Below are 17,789 nucleotides of genomic sequence, written 5' to 3'. Positions count from 1 at the left end.
GAAACACGGGTTAGAAGAGCACATAGATAACAAGTTATGGTACTTTCCCATTGAAAAAGATTCCAAAATTCACCTGGCTCCCATCCTATAAGGATTTCAAAAGTCTTTGAAAATGTGGCTTTGGTCCCAGGGCAGTTTTCTTTTTGAATAGCGTGAGAAATTTTGTCTGGGTATACACAGTATATATCTTTCATTGTTTTCAACCGTTTTTAATCACTCTCTCTCACACACACATTCTCTTTTTCTTTTAAGTATGCACACTGCCCAGAGCCATTTGGGAAGCAGATAGCTTCCCGAATCTAATGAAATTAATAACTAACAAAACAAGATTCTCGACTGTAGCACCACAATGACACAGATTTTAATTTTCATTAATAGAGGAAACAAATTAAATGCATCCTGTTTATTTATTTATGAGGAACTAAAGAATGTGCCATTCTGACTGGCTACAGATGCTTCACATAATAAAAAAAACCAGGGCAGTAAAATAAGGAAGCAAATATGAGGATTCCATTATCCAAACATATACAAAACATGACAAAATCTTACAAGGCAACATCTTAGTTTTTTTCCCCTGCTTCAAGGCCCATGGAGCAGCTCCAGATGTTCAGTGCCTTATAGGACATCATCCGGGTGGGAGTTATACAGATTTCTGGAAAAAAAATACTATTCCAGACAGCGAGTTTCACAACCTACTTTTGAGGCCTCAACACATGACACTGTTTAATTTGAATTTATTAAAGACAGAGCTATACTAAAGGATAGGAGTGACAAGTCACAAGATATTGCATGCAGAAAAATGCATGCTGTTCTTTGTGGGTTGAATGCATGCTCTAGCAAAAGAGAACTGGAGCTCTCTGTTACCTCCAGCAATGGTATCATAGAAATCCAGCAAAAATTGTTGCAGGTGACTTAACTGGAACGCCTCTGTTCCTCTTAGTACCAAGCTAACAAAGTTGAAGTTTGACTCTTAGAGTAGACCAACCTTTTCTGCGTCTCATTGGATGCTGTCTTGGAAGGAGACGACTTATCAATGGTCTTGGTGAAAACTCCCCTAGAAGAAAGAGAGAAATCCAGAAAATTCCTGGGTCAAATTTCATCAGGTGAATAGACCGGAACCTAGAGCAAAGCTTTGCAACCTGGAATAGTGCTGATCAGTGCCCTCTTACAGAACACTCCATTGCATTTACTCATCCTACTTAGGTTCATATGGATAGTTTTGGTGTTCGACTGGGATTCTAAGACCACTCAGCTGACTGATTCTGTATCGACTCTGCCCTCTGTTCTGTGTTATTTGGGCCACAAAAGGATCAACATTCACAGCAGGAATTCCAGATACTGAAAGAAATGAACTATTTCCTCTTTTCTATTTCAATTTAGAATAAGGTTAGAAGGGATCTTGGAGGTTCTCTAGTCCAACTCCCTGGTCAAACAGGAGACCCTAGTCTAGACCATTCTGAATGATTGGTTGTCCAGTCTCTTCTTAAAAACCTCCAGTGATGGAGCACCATGACTTCCGGAGGTAAGCTTGCCTTCAGAAGTTGTGGGAGCCCCATTGCTGGAGACTTTTAAGAAGAGACTGGACAGCCATTTGTCTGAAATGGTACAGGATCTTGTGCTCAAGCAGGGGGTTGGACTAGAAGACTTCCAAGGTCCATTCTCATATTCTGTGTTCTATGTTCTAAACCAGGGGTCAACCTTAAACACTCAAAGAGCCACAAAGGTCCTAACAGGAAGCCCCCATTAAATTCTGGAGCTGACCGGAAGTGCGGTTCACCACTACCACCATAGAGTCTCCTCCTAGTGTGGCATCCTTTTTTCTCTGCCAACCAGAAGTCCAGTTCACCCACCATAGAGTCTCCTCCTAGCACGGCGTCCTTTTTCTTCGGCCGACCGGAAGTCCGGTTCCACCACCATAGAGTCTCCTCTTAGTGTAGCATCCTTTTTCCTCTACCTGTCCTAACCAAAAGCCCTATCAATTGTGGAGCCGACCAGCGACAGGGAGCCCCAGCAGAGGGATGAAAGAGCCACATGCAGCTCCAGAGCCATGGGTGGCTGACCCCTATTCTAAACCATTCCATTGATTAATTATTCTTACTCTCAGGAAATTTCTCCTTAGTCGGATCTCTCTTTAATGATCTTCCACACATTGCTTCTTGCCCTGCCCTCTGGTGCTTTGGAGATTAGGTTGACACCCTCTTCTCTGTATCAGCCCCTCAAGTACTGCAAGACTGCCATATTACCCCTAGTCAATCCCAAAGGTGCTTTTTTTCAAGAGGCAACTGGACTTTCTGTTTTTCTTTGAAGACGTTTCGCTTCTCATCCAAGAAGCTTCTTCAGCTCTGACTGGATGGGGGTGGGGGAATGGAAGGATTTGTATTCCTTGCAGTCAGCTGGTCATTTGCATCCTTTTAGAGAGTCCTTGAGGCCACCTGGAGGTTTAGGGTCACCTAAATGGTACATATTGGATGAGAATCTTCTTGGATAAGAAGCAAAACACCTTCAAATGCCTCTTGAAAAAAGCACCTTTGGGACAACCAGGACCTGGATGACTGAGAATCTCCATATACAATCACCCCTAGTACTTCTCTTTGCTGGACTAGATGAGGGGTGGGACTGCACCAGTGTTACTATCGGTTCGGTCAGAGTGCGTTCGGTCAGAGGGCTTCATGCGCGCACGTGTAAAACAATTGCAAAAAACATCAGCTGTGCCACCCGGACAGCTGACAAGCGCTATGTGTGGGTGCGCAGCGTTTGAAAATCCTCTTCTTTCGTGCTTTTTCAACCTCAGCTGAGCTGCGTAAAGCAGGTGAGGTTGAAAAAGCAGGAAATAAAGGACAGCCAAGAGCCCGGGCAGGTGGGTGGGCCAAACAGATGACGGTTTGGTGTCTGCTGCTCTTCAGAGTTACCGGTTCTATAGAACCAGGCCAAACCGATAGCATTCCATCCCTGGACTAGACGCATTTAGTTTTCTCAATTGTTCATTGTATGGTTTACTTTCCAGACCTTTTATCTTTCTTGTTGCTCTTCTCTTTTTTGTATCCTGGATAACCAGTATTCCAAGTGTGGACTCAACAGTGCAGTATAAAGTGGTGCTATCGCTTCGTTTCAACTTGAAACTACCCTTCTGCTGATGCAACCGAGCACTGCAATTTCTTTTGACTCACCTGATGAGATACCCAGAAGATGATGTGGCAGTAGAAGAACTAGATGGAAGAGAGAGACAATCAGATGTGAGCACCCCATGACTTTCTCAATATCTGAAGGTAATCCAAGCCTTCCCCGGTTATAAAAGTGCCTTACTCTTCCCTTTCCCCTCTCTTAGGCTTTCCTCTCTCTCCCTCTTGGCCTATGCCAAGGCCTATTTGTCTTTTTGTTGTACATAATTTGTAGTTATGTTGTTCTTTTAAAGGTAAAACTAATAAAGTATTTTTCCAAAAATAAAAGTGCCATTGGTGCTATGCACATTATCTCCTGTGCTCAAAATTCAAGGGATCATTCTTTGTGGAAGTGTCTCTTTTTTAAAAAAAAAAATTGGGTATAATATCACAATCAAAATATAATAAAAAAGCAACACACTCACTTTGGGGAAAGATTTTTTTGTGCTGAAGGAGACTGTGGTTCTCTGTGGGAAGATGGCGCTGTACAAGGTGTCCTGAAAGAAGATAGACATTTTCAAAACAAAGATATTAGAGTTCTTGTTGGACAAGGCAGGACAAAGCACCTCAAATTAAGGATGGATCTGGCACTAGGGGAGGAGGAGGAGGGGGAAGGGGGAAGGGGGAGGGGGAGGGGGGAAGAGGAAAGAAGAGGAAGAGGAAGAGAGAGGAAGAGGAAGAGGAAGAGGAAGAGGAAGAGGAAGAGGAAGAGGAGGAGGAAAGAGGAAGAAAGAAAGAAGAAGAAGAAAGAAGAAGAAGAAGAAGAAGAAGAAGAAGAAGAAGAAGAAGAAGAAGAAGAAGAAGAAGAAGAAGAAGAAGAAGAAGAAGAAGAAGAAGAATTGCAGGAACAGGACAAGGTTTGCAAAAGATGCAATACCTGCTGCTTGATCCCTTAAGAATGTTCAGTAGGATCCAAGATACAATGTTTGGATAGATATGGATAACAACTGAATAGGTGGGCATGCAACTAAGCAGCAGGTGCATGGATACCTCAGCTAGTGCTAGGCTGAGAAGGCCTTTCAGAGAAGCCCAGAATTGTACACCAGACTGGAAAGCTAAAAAACCATTGGGGGAGACCTCTGTGATGTTTTCCCCCCATCCTGTTGTCAAAAAAACCCACAAAGGTATGAGCTACAGGTTCCCAATGGTAGAGTTTGATCTGAAGAAAAACTTAGCTTGTGTTCAATTTGATAGAAAAGGCGTTGAAAATTAAGCTTTGAAAGGAAGAATTTAATTTTGCACCACCAAGTTTTTAGTAGCTAGGTTGTGTGATGATACATCACTGTCCTGCCTTTTGATGTTTCATCATCTCCTCAGCAGATTGCAGATAGCAAACAATTGCACCCAAAATGGTGGAATTTCCTCCTATGCACAGTTTACAGCTGCAGAAGCTTGCCTCGTTCTGCCTCCTTAATTTTTAGACACCACACTCCTAAAGAGGTTTAATCCCTATATTAACACCCTCTCTCCTCTCAATTTAGGCCTGTGTGGAATATTGAGGTGAGTACTATTTCTTAGGGACATGGTGGCTCAGGGGCCAAGACGCTGAGCTTATCGATCATAAAGGTCGGCAGTTTGGCGGTTCAAATCCCTAGCACCACGCATAAAAGAATGAGCTCCCGTTACTTGTCCCAGCTTCTGCCAACCTAGCAGTTCGAAAGCATGTAAAAATGCAAGTAGAAAAATAGGGACCACTTTGGTGGGAAGGTAACAGCGTTCCGTGCACCTTCGGTGTTTAGTCATGCCGGCCAAATGACCACGGAGACGTCTTCGGACAGCGCTGGCTCTTCAGCTTTGTAACGGAGATGAGCACCGCCCCCTAGAGCTGGAAACAACTAGCATGTTGGTGTGAGGGGAAGCTTTACCTTTACTATTCCCACATGATCAGTGTGTGAGAGGTGGACGCTGATTGAGTGATGTTCTTTGAGCTCTCCTCTGAGCCAGAAGGACACGAAGAGCATGGAAATGTCTTCTGAGGGTGAGGTAGGTAAAAAGAAGCCTTTTTTTTTTTTTACCAAGGGAAGAAAACATTCAAGGAACTGGAGCAAATATTAGTGCAGAGTTTTTTCATACTCACAATGGACCGTGGTTTTGTTTCTCCTCAGAATCAGACTTGTGATGGATCCAACTCTTGTCCCCTTTCAGGGTCGTCCTTACTTTCATTTGGGTGATAATCCGTTTCCGGTCTTCCTCACTGGGTAGGATGACGCCATCTAAAAAAAAAACCAGACCCAGAAGAAGTTGGAAGCCCCTCCAGAACAGAGAGTCCAATGAGTATTAGATGGACTTAGAAAGCTTGGTCTTACAAACTTGTCTTGGGGAACCTTCTCATTCCACACAGTCCGGTTTTGACCAGTTTATTCAGGAGGAAAAGTGGCTTTAAAGATTTCAAGGTTGTTTTTGGAAAAAGAGAAACTTGACTGGCATAAGTGCTGAGCTCACATTCATCAACAACTTTGAGGCTATCTCAGGAGGTCTCAACAAATAAACACAATTGGAATACATTACAATTATTAACTGAGAAAGGGCTGCTAATTTGTCTCAGGTGTAATTTGTAGCTGCACAACCATTTAAATCCAACATAATTTAAATCCTTAATTGTTCTATCTGATGCCATCAGCTGTAGCTCATAAAAGCTTATGACTTTTAATAAAACGTGTAATCTTTAAAAGCGTTTCCAGACTCCTCCTAACTCATCTCTATTCGTTTTGTCTGATTTCTGGATTTTTAACAGTAATCAAGTTGTGTTGACATTTATAGTTAACCCTGCAGCATAACTCCAAGGCATCTCAGTACTTCAGGTTTAAAGGAAGCACATTACACAAATTTGCGATGAAGTGTCCCATAATGTTCATTTTACCTTTCATGGTGCCAAGAGACAGCATGATTCACACTGGCTCCCTCACCGTGCAGTTTCCAGTGTTTGACACGAAAACGTAACTAGGACAGAAGAAATAAAAACCAGTTTATTATTGTAAAATGCAGCAGAAGGCAAACAGATGCTCCTCAGCCTTCTCTTGGTGTTCCAAGAAAGCCGTACTCACAGCACACACCTGTTCTGGAAATTAGGATCTCTGTAGGTTAGGCGGAAAAGTCAGAATGGTCCCTATCCACAAAATGATATTATAGGGTACTGCACACCAGAACAACTAGACACAAGGACAGTTTTCCCCCCGTGCCATCACTCTGCTAAACAACTAGTTCCCACAACACTATCAAACTATTTAGTAAGACTGTATTATTATTATTATTCTCGTCTTTCCTATTACCTATCTCCTTTTCTACTTATGACTATAACTTTGTTGCTTTTTTTTACGATTTATATTGTTTTATTTAGTTTCCTAGTATGAATTATGTTGATTGTTTATTTAGTATCCTATGACTATCACTAAGTGTTGTATCTTACGATTTATGATGAATGTATTTTTATGATGCAAAACGACGCCCGCTCTGGTCCATGGAAAAACCTCTTTCCTCACCGGTCCCTGGTGCCCAAATGCTTGGGGGAGGGGCACTGGTCTATGGGATTAATATCCCACAGTTAATGTTACTTAATTTTTCATATAATGTTATTGAAAGTTTTAAAAGCAAAGTTCAAACCCTCATCTAAACTGATATAGAATAAGAAAGGAAGAAAAATAAAAAGGAAGAAATCAGAAAGAGAGAGAGAGAGAAAGTCGAAAGTGCAAGAAAGAAAAAGTAAGAGAAAAGTAGAAAAGAAAGAAACAAGATACAAAGAGGATACCACTTCCATTTTTCTTTACGGCCCTTATTAGTAGGATGAAAAACTTTTCTCTAAAGTTGATCATGACTCTCTCCTTTCTATATCTATCCTATCTAAATAATCAAACTATAAATATTTTTCATATGTGGTGGACCTGCAATACTGCAAAAAGGTAGTGGAGATTGATCCAGACATGGGTGGAACAAATGGTGGGAGAATATATTCCATTTAAGCCAGAATTTTTTCTTCTAGGAATAATACCAGAAGGATATAGGAAGGATTTAATGTATCTAATAGTACATGGGTTGATGGTTGCTAGAAAAATATATGTGCAATACTGGAAGAAGAATAAGCATAACTGCCAGAAACAGAGCTCATAAGGAAAATTATGGCCAGTGTAGAATTGGAGATGTTAACCCTAGAATTAAAAAAAAACAAGGAGGAATCTGAGTACTATGAAATGTGGAATAAATTCTATCAGTGGTTGCATAGAAGAAGGCAAGGTCGGAACATAAATAGCTATGATGATTAGAATAATTAGTAAACAATGTATCAGACAAGAGGTTTGTAAATGGTGAAGTAAAATTTATATATGTATAACAATTGTAATGCCAGAATGGATGCACTGTGTTGTATTCTTATAATTAAAATAAAATAAATAAATAAATAAATAGGGGGGGGGACTATAAATCTTGTTTATTTTCTTCTGTTTTACTCATTAAGAAAAAGTCCACAAGGCGCTACAGTTCATTTGACTTAGACTGAGAGAATGTGCAGAAGTCACCAATGAAGTTCAGAGCTAAGCTGAGCTGGGATTTGAACACAGCTCTTTGCAATCTGTAGCCTGCCATTCACAGCCAGGATGGGCAACATATTGTTAATCGAAGCCAAACAGTCAGTGGACAAATATGGAAAAGGGGGGAACCAAGATTAGCACAGGAGCAGAGCAATTACACAATGAAGGAGCTAAGGTTGGTGGGTCTTTTTGGCGGGGGGTGGCTTGTGATTTCAACATTTGAGTCTCCCTGCCCATAACAAATCTTGTTGTCTTCTCGATCCTCCATCCCCACCCAGGATCAGTCTACTGAAACGCTGCATTTCTTGTTTGTGTGCATTCTTGCATATTTGCCAACACAGATAGGTCTGTAGTGATGGGATGCTCCTGAATTCCAGTAAGTGTGATTTCAGGAGCTTGTAGGGTCCTAAAGAAAAGTGTTCCAAGATCCCGCGTGGCCCATGGGTCATTCTCCAGGGCTGTGAGTGCTAATCTTGCAGGCTTAGCCTCCAACTCCCAACGACTAGGAGCCCTGCTGGCACAATAGTTACAATGTGGTATTGCAGGCTAACTCTGTCCGTAGTCTGGAGTTCGATGCTGACTGGTTCAAGGATGACTCAGCCTTCCATCCTTCCGAGGTCGGTAAAATGAGGAGCCAGATCGTTGGCGTTAATATGCTGATCTTATAAACTGCTCAGAGAGTGCTGTAATGCACTACAGGTGGTATATACAGTTAGTCTAAATGCTATTGCTATCATTACTAGTAAAATATGAGTAGAGTAGAGTAGAGTAGAGTAGAGTAGAGTAGAGTATTCAACGTTTCAGTAGATTTTATTTTTCTTATATGTATCCATTTCATGTATCCATAACTATGTTTATACTTATACCTGTTATCTTATAATTGCTTGTCAAAATAAATAAATAAACAAACAAACAAATAAAATATAATAAAATAAAGTAGGGTAGGATAGGGTAGGGTAGGGTAGGGTAGGGTAGGGTAGGGTAGGGTAGGGTAGAATAGAATAGAATAGAATAGAATAGAATAGAATAGAATAGAATAGAATAGAATAACAGAATTGGAAGGGACCTTGGAGGTCTTCCAGTCCAAACCTCTGCTCAGGCAGGAAACCCTACACCACTTCAGACAAATGGTTATCCAATCTCTTCTTAAAAACTTCCAGTGTTGGAAAATTCACAACTTCTGGAGGCAAGAGGTCCCACTGGTTAATTGTTCTAACTGTCAGGAAATTTCTTAGTTCTAGGGAAGAGTAGAATAGAGGAGAGAGTTGCTTCTCTCCTTGATGAGTTTCCATCCATTGCTTCTTGTCCTGCCTTCAGGTGTTTAGGAGAATAGCTTGACTCCCTCTTCTTTGTGGCAACCCCTGAGAGATTGGAACACTGCTATCATGTCTCCCCGGTCCTTCTCTTCTTAGCCATAACCAATTCCTGCAACAGTTCATTGTATGTTTTAGTCTCCAGTCCCCTAATCATCCTGGTTGCTCTTCTCTGCCCTCTTAACATCTTTTTTAACATGGTGATGACTAAAATTGGATGCAGTATCCCAAATGTACCTTACCAAGGCTTATAAAATGGTATTAACACTTCACATGATTTTGATTCTATCCCTCTGTTTATGCAGCCTAGAACTGTGTTGGCTTTTTTGTCAGCTGCAGCACACGGCTGGCTCATATTTAAGTAATTGTCCACTAGGACTCCAAGATCCCTCTCACAGTTACTACTATTGAGCGAAGTACAATAGATACAAACTCAAGGTTAATCACACCAAACTAGATTGCAGGAAATACGACTTCAGCCACAGAGTGGTCAATGTCTGGAATACTCTACCTGACTCTGTGGTTTCTTCCCCAAACCCCAAAACTTTAACTTTAGACTTTCTACTATTGACCTCACCCCTTTCCTAAGAGGTCTGTAGGGGCGTGCATAAGCGCACCAACGTGCTTACCGTCCCTGTCCTATTGTTTTTTTTTTTTATTTTTCTTATATGTATCCATGTATTCATAACTATGTTTTTACTTATACCTATTATCTTGTAAGCAATTGACATAAATAAATCAATAAATCAATAAAATAAAATAAAATACCTCCTGTACAGTACCTGTACATTTGATAGGGCAGGAGGAAACTGTCACTAAAGAGCTGGGTTGAGATTTGCAGCGTGATTCATGCTCAGAAAAGCTGAGCATTGGCAAGAATTGCTTGTTGTTGCCCAAAGCCATTGCTGAAGCAAACTACTGACATGCCCAGCTTTGCATAAATTTGCCAAGCCAGAAATTCAAGTGCAGCCTGAATGTTTGGGGTGAGCTTTTTCCAAGTTCAGATGAGAGGCGGGCGGGGACAGTTGAGAGCTGAGGAGGAAAAACTTGACTCTTTGGTGTCCCATGGAGAATGTTGTGAATCTAGATCGGGGTCCCCAAACTTGGTAACTTTAAGACTTGTGGACTCCAGCGTAGCTGCTGGAGAATTCTGGGAGTTGAAGTCCACAAGTCTTAAAGTTGCCAAGTTTGGAGACCTCTGATCTAGATCTACAGTTGGATAAAGGGGAGGTTGCTCCTGGATGCATCACGTTGTGGACACCACTACTGGTAGATATTAATATCAGGGTATGGATGGACCACTATCTGCTGTTAATGATTGTTCCTCGCTTTCATTTTTGTGTCGCAGACTGTGTCGTCACTGGGACACAAAATACTGAACAGAGAGAAACAATCGAATACATTGGAAAGCATATACTTAATTGCTACTGTACATTATTTTAAAAACCCAACATATTTCATCTTCCTGGTGAGGATACATTTTTCTTTTTCTTTCAATCCATAGGGATTCTTAGCTCATTGCAACTGGAGATAGAGTTCTGGGCCATATTTAGCTGCAAACTCACGTTAGGTGGTATTTTAAGCAGTGATGGGATTCAAAAAAGTTTACTACCGTTTCTGTGGATGCAGCTTAGTGGGAGTGGCATTGCTTGGTGGGCGTGGCAAGGGAAGGATACTGCAAAATCCCCATTCTCTCCCCACCCCACTAACCTGCTTTCCAGCTCCGTTCTCCTGCGCAGGGCAACCAAAGGAGACCCAGCCAACCATCTGGGACTCAATGGGAGGCAGAGAATAGATGCGGGCTGGGTCAGTCAGAGGTAGTATTTGCCGGTTCTCCCAACTCCTCAGAATTTCTGCTACCGGTTCTCCGGTCAGAACCAGCTGAATACCACCTCTGGCCACAGCACAGAGTTAGTTTTAGGGGCCTTTACAAACACCACTGTTTCTGTAGAAACCCTTTGAAGGGTGTGCCCAGACAAGCTCCGTTTTTGGCATTTCGTACTCCACTGTTGTGGAAACACACACACATTTCCGAGAACTGGGTGAGGACAGAAACCACACCAAACAGGAAAAAGAAACAGCTCGGAATCTAGGGGTGTGCTTGCGAGCTGAACAGGAACGTATTTTTCCTACTGACGTGTTGTCGACGCCACTTTTTTTGGGATAACTGGGATGTCACATAAAACCAAGAAGATGCCATTGTGATAAAGAAGCAGGCTGACACGAGCATACAACAGAAGAACAAGGGAGTTGGAAGGGAGGTCTTTTGAGTCCAACTCCCTGCTCAGGCTGGAGAGTGGAAGTCCTCAGCCACTCCATAAAAATAAAATAATGCCTTCAAATTGTAGAATGTTGCTATGAATGACTCCAGAAATGGAATAGGATAGGACTCATATTAACCTGTAGTTTAACATCCATTAGGACAGCAGACCCCAATTTTGGGGGCACCAGGAACTGGTTCCATGGGGAGAGGTTTTTCCGTGGACCGGAGGGAGCATGGTTTCATGTACTTCCTGTCTCCCCGTTCTGACCTAGACTTTCCCAACAGGACGAAGCCAACTCCTCATCCCGATAAACCCTTTTTATTAAGTTTACAGTGAATTCCTCTCTAGCAAAGTCCCGGCCAAGATACTTCCTAATTACTGACCCTTATCAGGCCTGGAGAGCTGCCAAGCAGATATCCTTCAGACGCCACACTGTAGCAAACGACACTTGGCAAGAATGTAGGAACAGATCTTCACCCAAATGAACTAATTGTTTCCTGCAAAACTCCACTCCCCTTTTGCTACTCTTTTACTCCCTATGGGAGGGCCCATTCACTGTCCACCTGTGGCTTTACTCTGAAGTCGACCCTTGTTCCTTAGCTGTTCCCTCCTTCTGGCAACTCTGTGCATGCGCACACTGGGAACAGGCTCCAGCTGTTCTTCTGCCTCACTAATGTCTGACTCCAAAGGCAGCTGATAACTATCAGACGGCCCTGGCCTCATCCCTGGACTCTAGGACTGGTCCATGTTCCTCCCCAACCTCCTCACCATCCAGCTCCGCGGTTGCTGGCCAGCTACAATAATCCCACGGATGGAGCTTCGCTTGTTTGTGTGGCCTGGTTTCTGGCATGATGTGGCCCAGTGCTGGCCCACATATCAAGGGGGGCGGGGTTAGGGACCTCTGCATTAGGATACCTAAACCCTCCACTCTCAAATCCAGGGTTGTCTTTCCTGAGTTGGTATGAAATCATCTAGTTCTGATTCACTTACAGCTCATGTCGCTGGTAGTGAAACACTTCAACCCCTGTCGAAGATTTCATAAAAACTTGATCTGCCCACTCATTTCTTCTCTTGGCTTCTATTCCTGTTTTCGAGCTGGGAAATGTCAACAGAGGACATTTTTTCCCCCTCTCTCAAGCTGCTGAATCAGGAGCAGAAAGATTTACCCCTCTCCAATCAGTGTTTGGGGACTTTGTTGACTGCAGGCAATTCACCTGCTAATCTTCATCAACTCCCAGTCAGAGCTGGAAGTAAGGAGTTCTAACAACTACTAATATCCACAAACCAGCATAGCCAGAAAACTTTTTATTTTTATTTTTTTTCCAGAGAAAGGGTTAGATTTTATCCATGCCAAGGTAGCAGTTGGTGGACACTTGTACAGGAAATTATCAGGAAATCCCAACAAATGAAAGCTATAAATTGGGAGGGTGAAAAACAACCCACTGCCTGCAGCAAGGCAATCTGTATTGGGGATTAAAAAACCAGATCCTACACGAATGTTTTCTTGTGATCATCAGGTCCTGAGCTCAAGAGGGTCTGCGGATAGGTTTGGAGGGAAGTGCCAATCAGAGCTTTTGAAGCAAAACGGTAGCGGAAATTTTGAGTCATTTGGAGAACCGGCAAATCCCACCTCTGACTGGCCCCGTCCCCATCTATTCTTTGCCTCCCGTTGAGTCCCAGCTGATCGGCTGGGTCTTCTTTGGTTGTCCTGCACAGGAGAACAGAGCTGGAAAGCAGGTTAGTGGGGTGGGGAAGGAATTGGGATTTTGCAGTAACCTTCCCCCTGCCACGTCCAACAAACCACGCCCGACAAGCCACGCCCACAGAACCGGTAGTAAAAAATGTTGAATCCCACCACTGAAGAAACATATAGACTTGAAACCAGAGATATTTTTATTGGGAATTTTACCAGATATATACAGTAAAGATTTAAAATATTTGATTGTAAATGTATTAACAGCGGCTAGGATTGTATTTGCAAAATGTTTAATTTCTTGAACATTATGACAGGCAGAGCAGAGACGAGCAACTAAGAGGATTAAAGGCCTGGAAACTAAAACATATGAAAGGTTGCAGGAACTTGGTATGGCTAGGCTAGAGAAAAGGAGAAGGAGTAGGGGTGACAAGACAGCAATATTTCAGTGTTGGAGGTGCTGCCACAAGGAAGAGGGGAGAGTCGACTTCTTTTCCAAAGCACCAGAGGGCAGGGCAAGAAACAAGGGATGGAAACTAATCAAGGAGAGAAGCAACCTGGAATTAAGGAGAAACTTCCAACAGTGAGGACAATTCACCAGTGGAACAGCTGGCCTTCAGAAGTTGTAGGTGCTCCATCACTGGAGGTTTTTAAGACAAGACTGGACAATTAACCAGGGGAACTTCAGAAATTGTGGGTGCTTCATCACTGGATGTTTTTAAGAAGAGACTGGACAGTCACTTGTCTGAGATTGTATAGGTTCTTCTGCTTGACCGGGGGCTGGACTAGTAGACCTCAAGATTCCTTCCAGCTCTGTTCTGACACACACCATGCCAGTCTTCAGTTCCCAGAATTTCTAGGCACCCCAGTAATGTCCCACCCACCTCTACCTCTGAAGCTTCTATTATTCAATGCTAATTGCAAATTTCCATAGATAAAAAGCACCAGCAGGTTGGAGATCCACTCCCGGTGTGGAAAAATGATATTGCAAAATGCACGGAAACCCGAGAATATTCCAAAATACCTGAACTGCAGAAGGAAATGCCAATTCAGCAACTTTCCACCAAAATACAAACCCTACCCCAAATATTCAAAACAGCAGTAAACCTAGTGGAAAATCAACCTTGATTTTCTGCTTTTTCTCCGTAAGCAAAAGTTTGAACATTTGGAAATGACAGGGTGTTGAATGTACTTTCTTCCTGGAGGGATCAGCCTTTCTTCCCTGAACAAGAACATGGTTTTCAAACTAGGTTTCAGCAGTTGGGATTTAAGAACAGATGGTTTACTTTTATCTGCACACCTGTGATTTTGAATTCCGGCGCTCAATATCTTTTTTTTTTGCAGCTCCAATCAAATCAAGTGTATCCAATCAAATGTAGTTGCTTGTTAATATCAAGAGATGGGTTTTTTTTTTACTTCCAAAGGTGCCATCTCTTATCTACTCATGCTTGAACATTTTATCATCCAGTTCCAACGGAATAACAAGGTTGGAAGGGACCTTCCACTGGTTTATTGTTCTCACTGTCAGGGAATTTCTCCTTAGTTCTAAGTTGGATGTCTCCTTGATTAGTTTCCACCCCTTGCTTCTTGTCCTGCCCTCAGGTGCTTTGGAGAATAGCTTGACTCCCTCTTCTTTGTGGCAGCCCCTCAAATATTGGACTACTGCTATCATGTCATCCCTAGTCCTTCTTTTCACTTCTTTAAAGCTCACCTCACCTCTCAATACTACAAGTAGAATTACAACCCTTGATAGATCCCCAAGTCATTGCAGCTTTTGAACGTTGAGAATCCACTGGTTTTCTTGGCTATCCCTCAATGCTTATGCTGTTATTCCACATCCCAAGGGCAGAAATACTGGCCATAAACCCAAGACTGAAATGCCAGTTGGAGTGTGCTATACGGAAAAAGTAGGCATCTCAATGAGAACATGTGTAGATTGCACACAGAGACATACAGCATATACATATATAGGGTGCTCCTTTTTAGTAGGCATAAGAAAGTCCTCCAAGCCCAATTAATAAAGATTCAATTTTTTCCTTCTAATTAAGATTCTTATCTCCAGGTGCAGCATTCCAGTCTTTGGCATCCAGGTAGGTTTCCCAACTAATCACTTTCTTCTCGCCCAATCCAGTCAACCGTCTCTGTGCCAAAATAAAAGTCATGTGGCCAGCAATGGCGAGACCATGCTATGAAAGTCCCTAGTGGAAGATGGCCTTTGAAGGATTACAGTTCTTCCAACTTACGAAAAGATGATTGTATTGGTGGGTTGACAATTTGATCCCTTTGCTCAAAATAATTCCAAGTAGTGTTGGAAGGAAGAGATGGGTGGGATGTGTCTCAACCTTGGCCACTTTAAGAAGTGTGGACTTCAGCTCCCAGAATTCCCCAGCCAGCATGCTGAAGACCACCATCTTGCAATTCCAAGGTTGAGAAACAGTGGTCTACATGAACAATGATCTTGTGATGACCCAGGAAAGTCACAAAAACAGGTGAAGTCCCTTTAATTCCTTCAACTTGGCTTCTAAGGTCCAATTATCATTGACTGGAGAAAAAAACTCCCCCACAAACAGTTGCGAAAAGGAAGAAATTCCATTCAAACTGGAAATACATATAAATTATAAATAGGGAAAAAATAACACAAACCACACTGAAGCAATTAAGGAGACAAGGCAGTATAAAGGCTTGAAGACATCTTCAGATATTGAAATACACACACTGAGAAAGACGCCAGAACTCAGATAAGAATGGACAGACTAGAAATATTTTCAATGCCCAGCCGGCCTGTTCCCTTCCCCAATTTCCTCCACAACCTCCAGAGCCACACTTCCACTCCCTGTCAGCTGTTCCTCCTCTCCCTCAGAGTCAGATTCTAACAGGAGCATGACAGATCTTGAGGAGTAGGATGGAAACAACAGTCCCAGAGAGACAGAAGGTTCAGTTCTAAGACTATTGTAGCTGTTTTACAACTGGTGAATTTCCTGCCTGTACTAACATCTCCTGATGTGCCTCACCCCACTATCGCTTAGAGCAATTATTGTTGTTACTTACAATTAATTCTAAATTGTTATTCAACAGAATTCTTCCACTGAATAAGGAAGGAGGCCCTTTGGCTGCCACAACCTGCAGAGCAGGTTGAAGAAGTTTGTCTACCGTTGGATCATCAGAATGTCTCTAAATTTATTCATAAATTTATTTAGAGGAGATATACCTTGCTTGCTTGTTGTTTTTTTACTCAGTTGCAATTTCTATATCAGTGAGGTGATTTTCAGATTACATCACATTTATAGTTCTGGTAACTGGGTTGTTAGAAATAAGCTTCTGTGCTCTTAACGGCTGATTTACAATAAAGTAATCAAATCAAATCTTTATTACGGTCATAGATTAGCATAAGGAGGGTGGGGAAATCCAGGTTAACAAGGCATAGCAGTTGTGTTATATAAGATACTTTGGGCCAAGAAATAAGGTACACTAAGATCTAATGTGAGGCCTGGTTTCTACAACTCAATGAACTACAAATACCATACCCCTTAATTTGGTGTAGCATGTCATACAAGCGCACCAAAAATTGACTTGAAGGCTAGCATCTGTGAGAAACAGCTGTATGTGATTGATAATAAGGATAGGAAGAGAGCAAGGGTTCCACTCCAGGGTAGACTATCTTCATACCACATATCTGTGCAGTGCTTCACATTTCATTCCAAGAAAGTCTTTTTAAGAGATGAAGACATGAACATAGCACAGTGTTTGAAAAAGACATACCTGCTATAAAGAGCTACAGACAGGGGAAACATTCATGCTTTCATTCACTCTAGAGCACTCTGCTGAAATGGATTCGAAAATATTGCACCACCCAAATAAATAGACGTTATTATTTTAGGATCAGTACTTAATTTAATCAGTATTTAACCCTAGTAAGACCACACCTGGAATACTGCAACCAATGTTGATCACCATACTACAAAAAAACATGTTGAGACCTTGAGACTTCCGGTTTGCAGGGCTTCGGCGACAGGCAGGAATCCGCGATTGTGCGCGGTTTTTGCCTGGGCTCGTCGCTGGAGTGCCCCGAGCCAGCTGGTTTTGGGGCTAAGCCACCCCGTACAGGTGGTGAAGAGGGGGGAGATCGCCAGCGGGGTCGAGGAGAGCCGCATCTCCCCTCCTCAGTTGGTCAAACTCCCTTTCCCGAAGGCGGTAGGAGCGGTGGTCAGAAATGGCCACCTCAAAGAAGCACTCAACTGGAAAAGAAAGTGCAGGAGGAAGATAAGAAGTGAAAGTTTTGGCTGACTGGGATAAAAAGCAACAACTAAGGTACCCTGGAATTTAAATTTTATAAAAGATAACATCACTCCCAAAGAAGAGTTGGAAGCAGCGGAAGAAAGTGAAAAGGGAAAGGTTTTTTTTCTTCTCTCTCCTTCCTCACATTGACAACGAAGAGAGCTGAATAAGAAATCAGAAAAATCCACTTTGGCACCAATAATTAAGCTGAAAATATAATTAAATGCCAAAGGGACAATAAAGATTTCTGGACATTAAAAAATCCTTTTTGTCTATAAGTAGGAAGGGAGAGGAAAAGAATAAGGGCAGGATCTGGAAGGAGGAGACTGCCTGGATTTCAAAAGAATTTAATGTAAAATCTCAATAAGACTTCTAAAAGATACATTTTAACTGGAACTTTGCAACTAAATAGTAACCCCAGGAAGAAAAAGTGAAAAAAGAAGAAAGTGTAAAAAGAAACAGCTTGTGTGTATTTGGATTGCTTTGTGACTTTGGGATTTTTGGATATTATATTTGAATGACTAAAAACAATTGGGTGGTTGTTTAAAATTTTTTACAATGGCACT

General features: G+C 42.2%; 1 protein-coding gene and 1 long non-coding RNA gene across 6 annotated transcripts in view; one reads left to right on the top strand and one right to left on the bottom strand.

Annotated features, from left to right (window-relative positions):
- ZNF185 (zinc finger protein 185 with LIM domain) overlaps nt 1–17,789 on the bottom strand; it is a 59,731-nt gene that overhangs the window by 31,838 nt on the left and 10,104 nt on the right. For all 5 annotated transcript variants that reach the window (XM_087972114.1, XM_026674680.2, XM_026674679.2 and 2 more), the window contains exons 2-6: nt 6,019–6,098; nt 5,236–5,371; nt 3,584–3,655; nt 3,168–3,206; nt 986–1,054 (exon numbers count right to left, since the gene is read on the bottom strand). In XM_087972114.1, the coding sequence (XP_087828240.1) occupies nt 986–1,054; nt 3,168–3,206; nt 3,584–3,655; nt 5,236–5,371; nt 6,019–6,043 (341 nt within the window). In that variant the 5' untranslated portion in view covers nt 6,044–6,098. The remainder of the gene's footprint in view (nt 1–985; nt 1,055–3,167; nt 3,207–3,583; nt 3,656–5,235; nt 5,372–6,018; nt 6,099–17,789) is intronic.
- LOC148129753 (uncharacterized) lies at nt 12,398–16,151 on the top strand. Its single transcript, XR_015750720.1, has 3 exons — nt 12,398–12,505; nt 15,011–15,038; nt 16,024–16,151. It is a non-coding gene; the product is annotated as an uncharacterized LOC148129753 (long non-coding RNA).

The sequence above is a fragment of the Notechis scutatus genome, chromosome 10 (genome assembly GCF_049901735.1).
Source record: "Notechis scutatus isolate UNSWTSFEM ecotype Mainland chromosome 10, rNotScu1.2, whole genome shotgun sequence".
Classification (NCBI taxonomy): Eukaryota; Metazoa; Chordata; class Lepidosauria; order Squamata; family Elapidae; genus Notechis; species Notechis scutatus.
The sequence above is the reverse complement of the archived record's forward strand: the minus strand, read 5'-3'. Positions and strand labels throughout refer to the sequence as shown.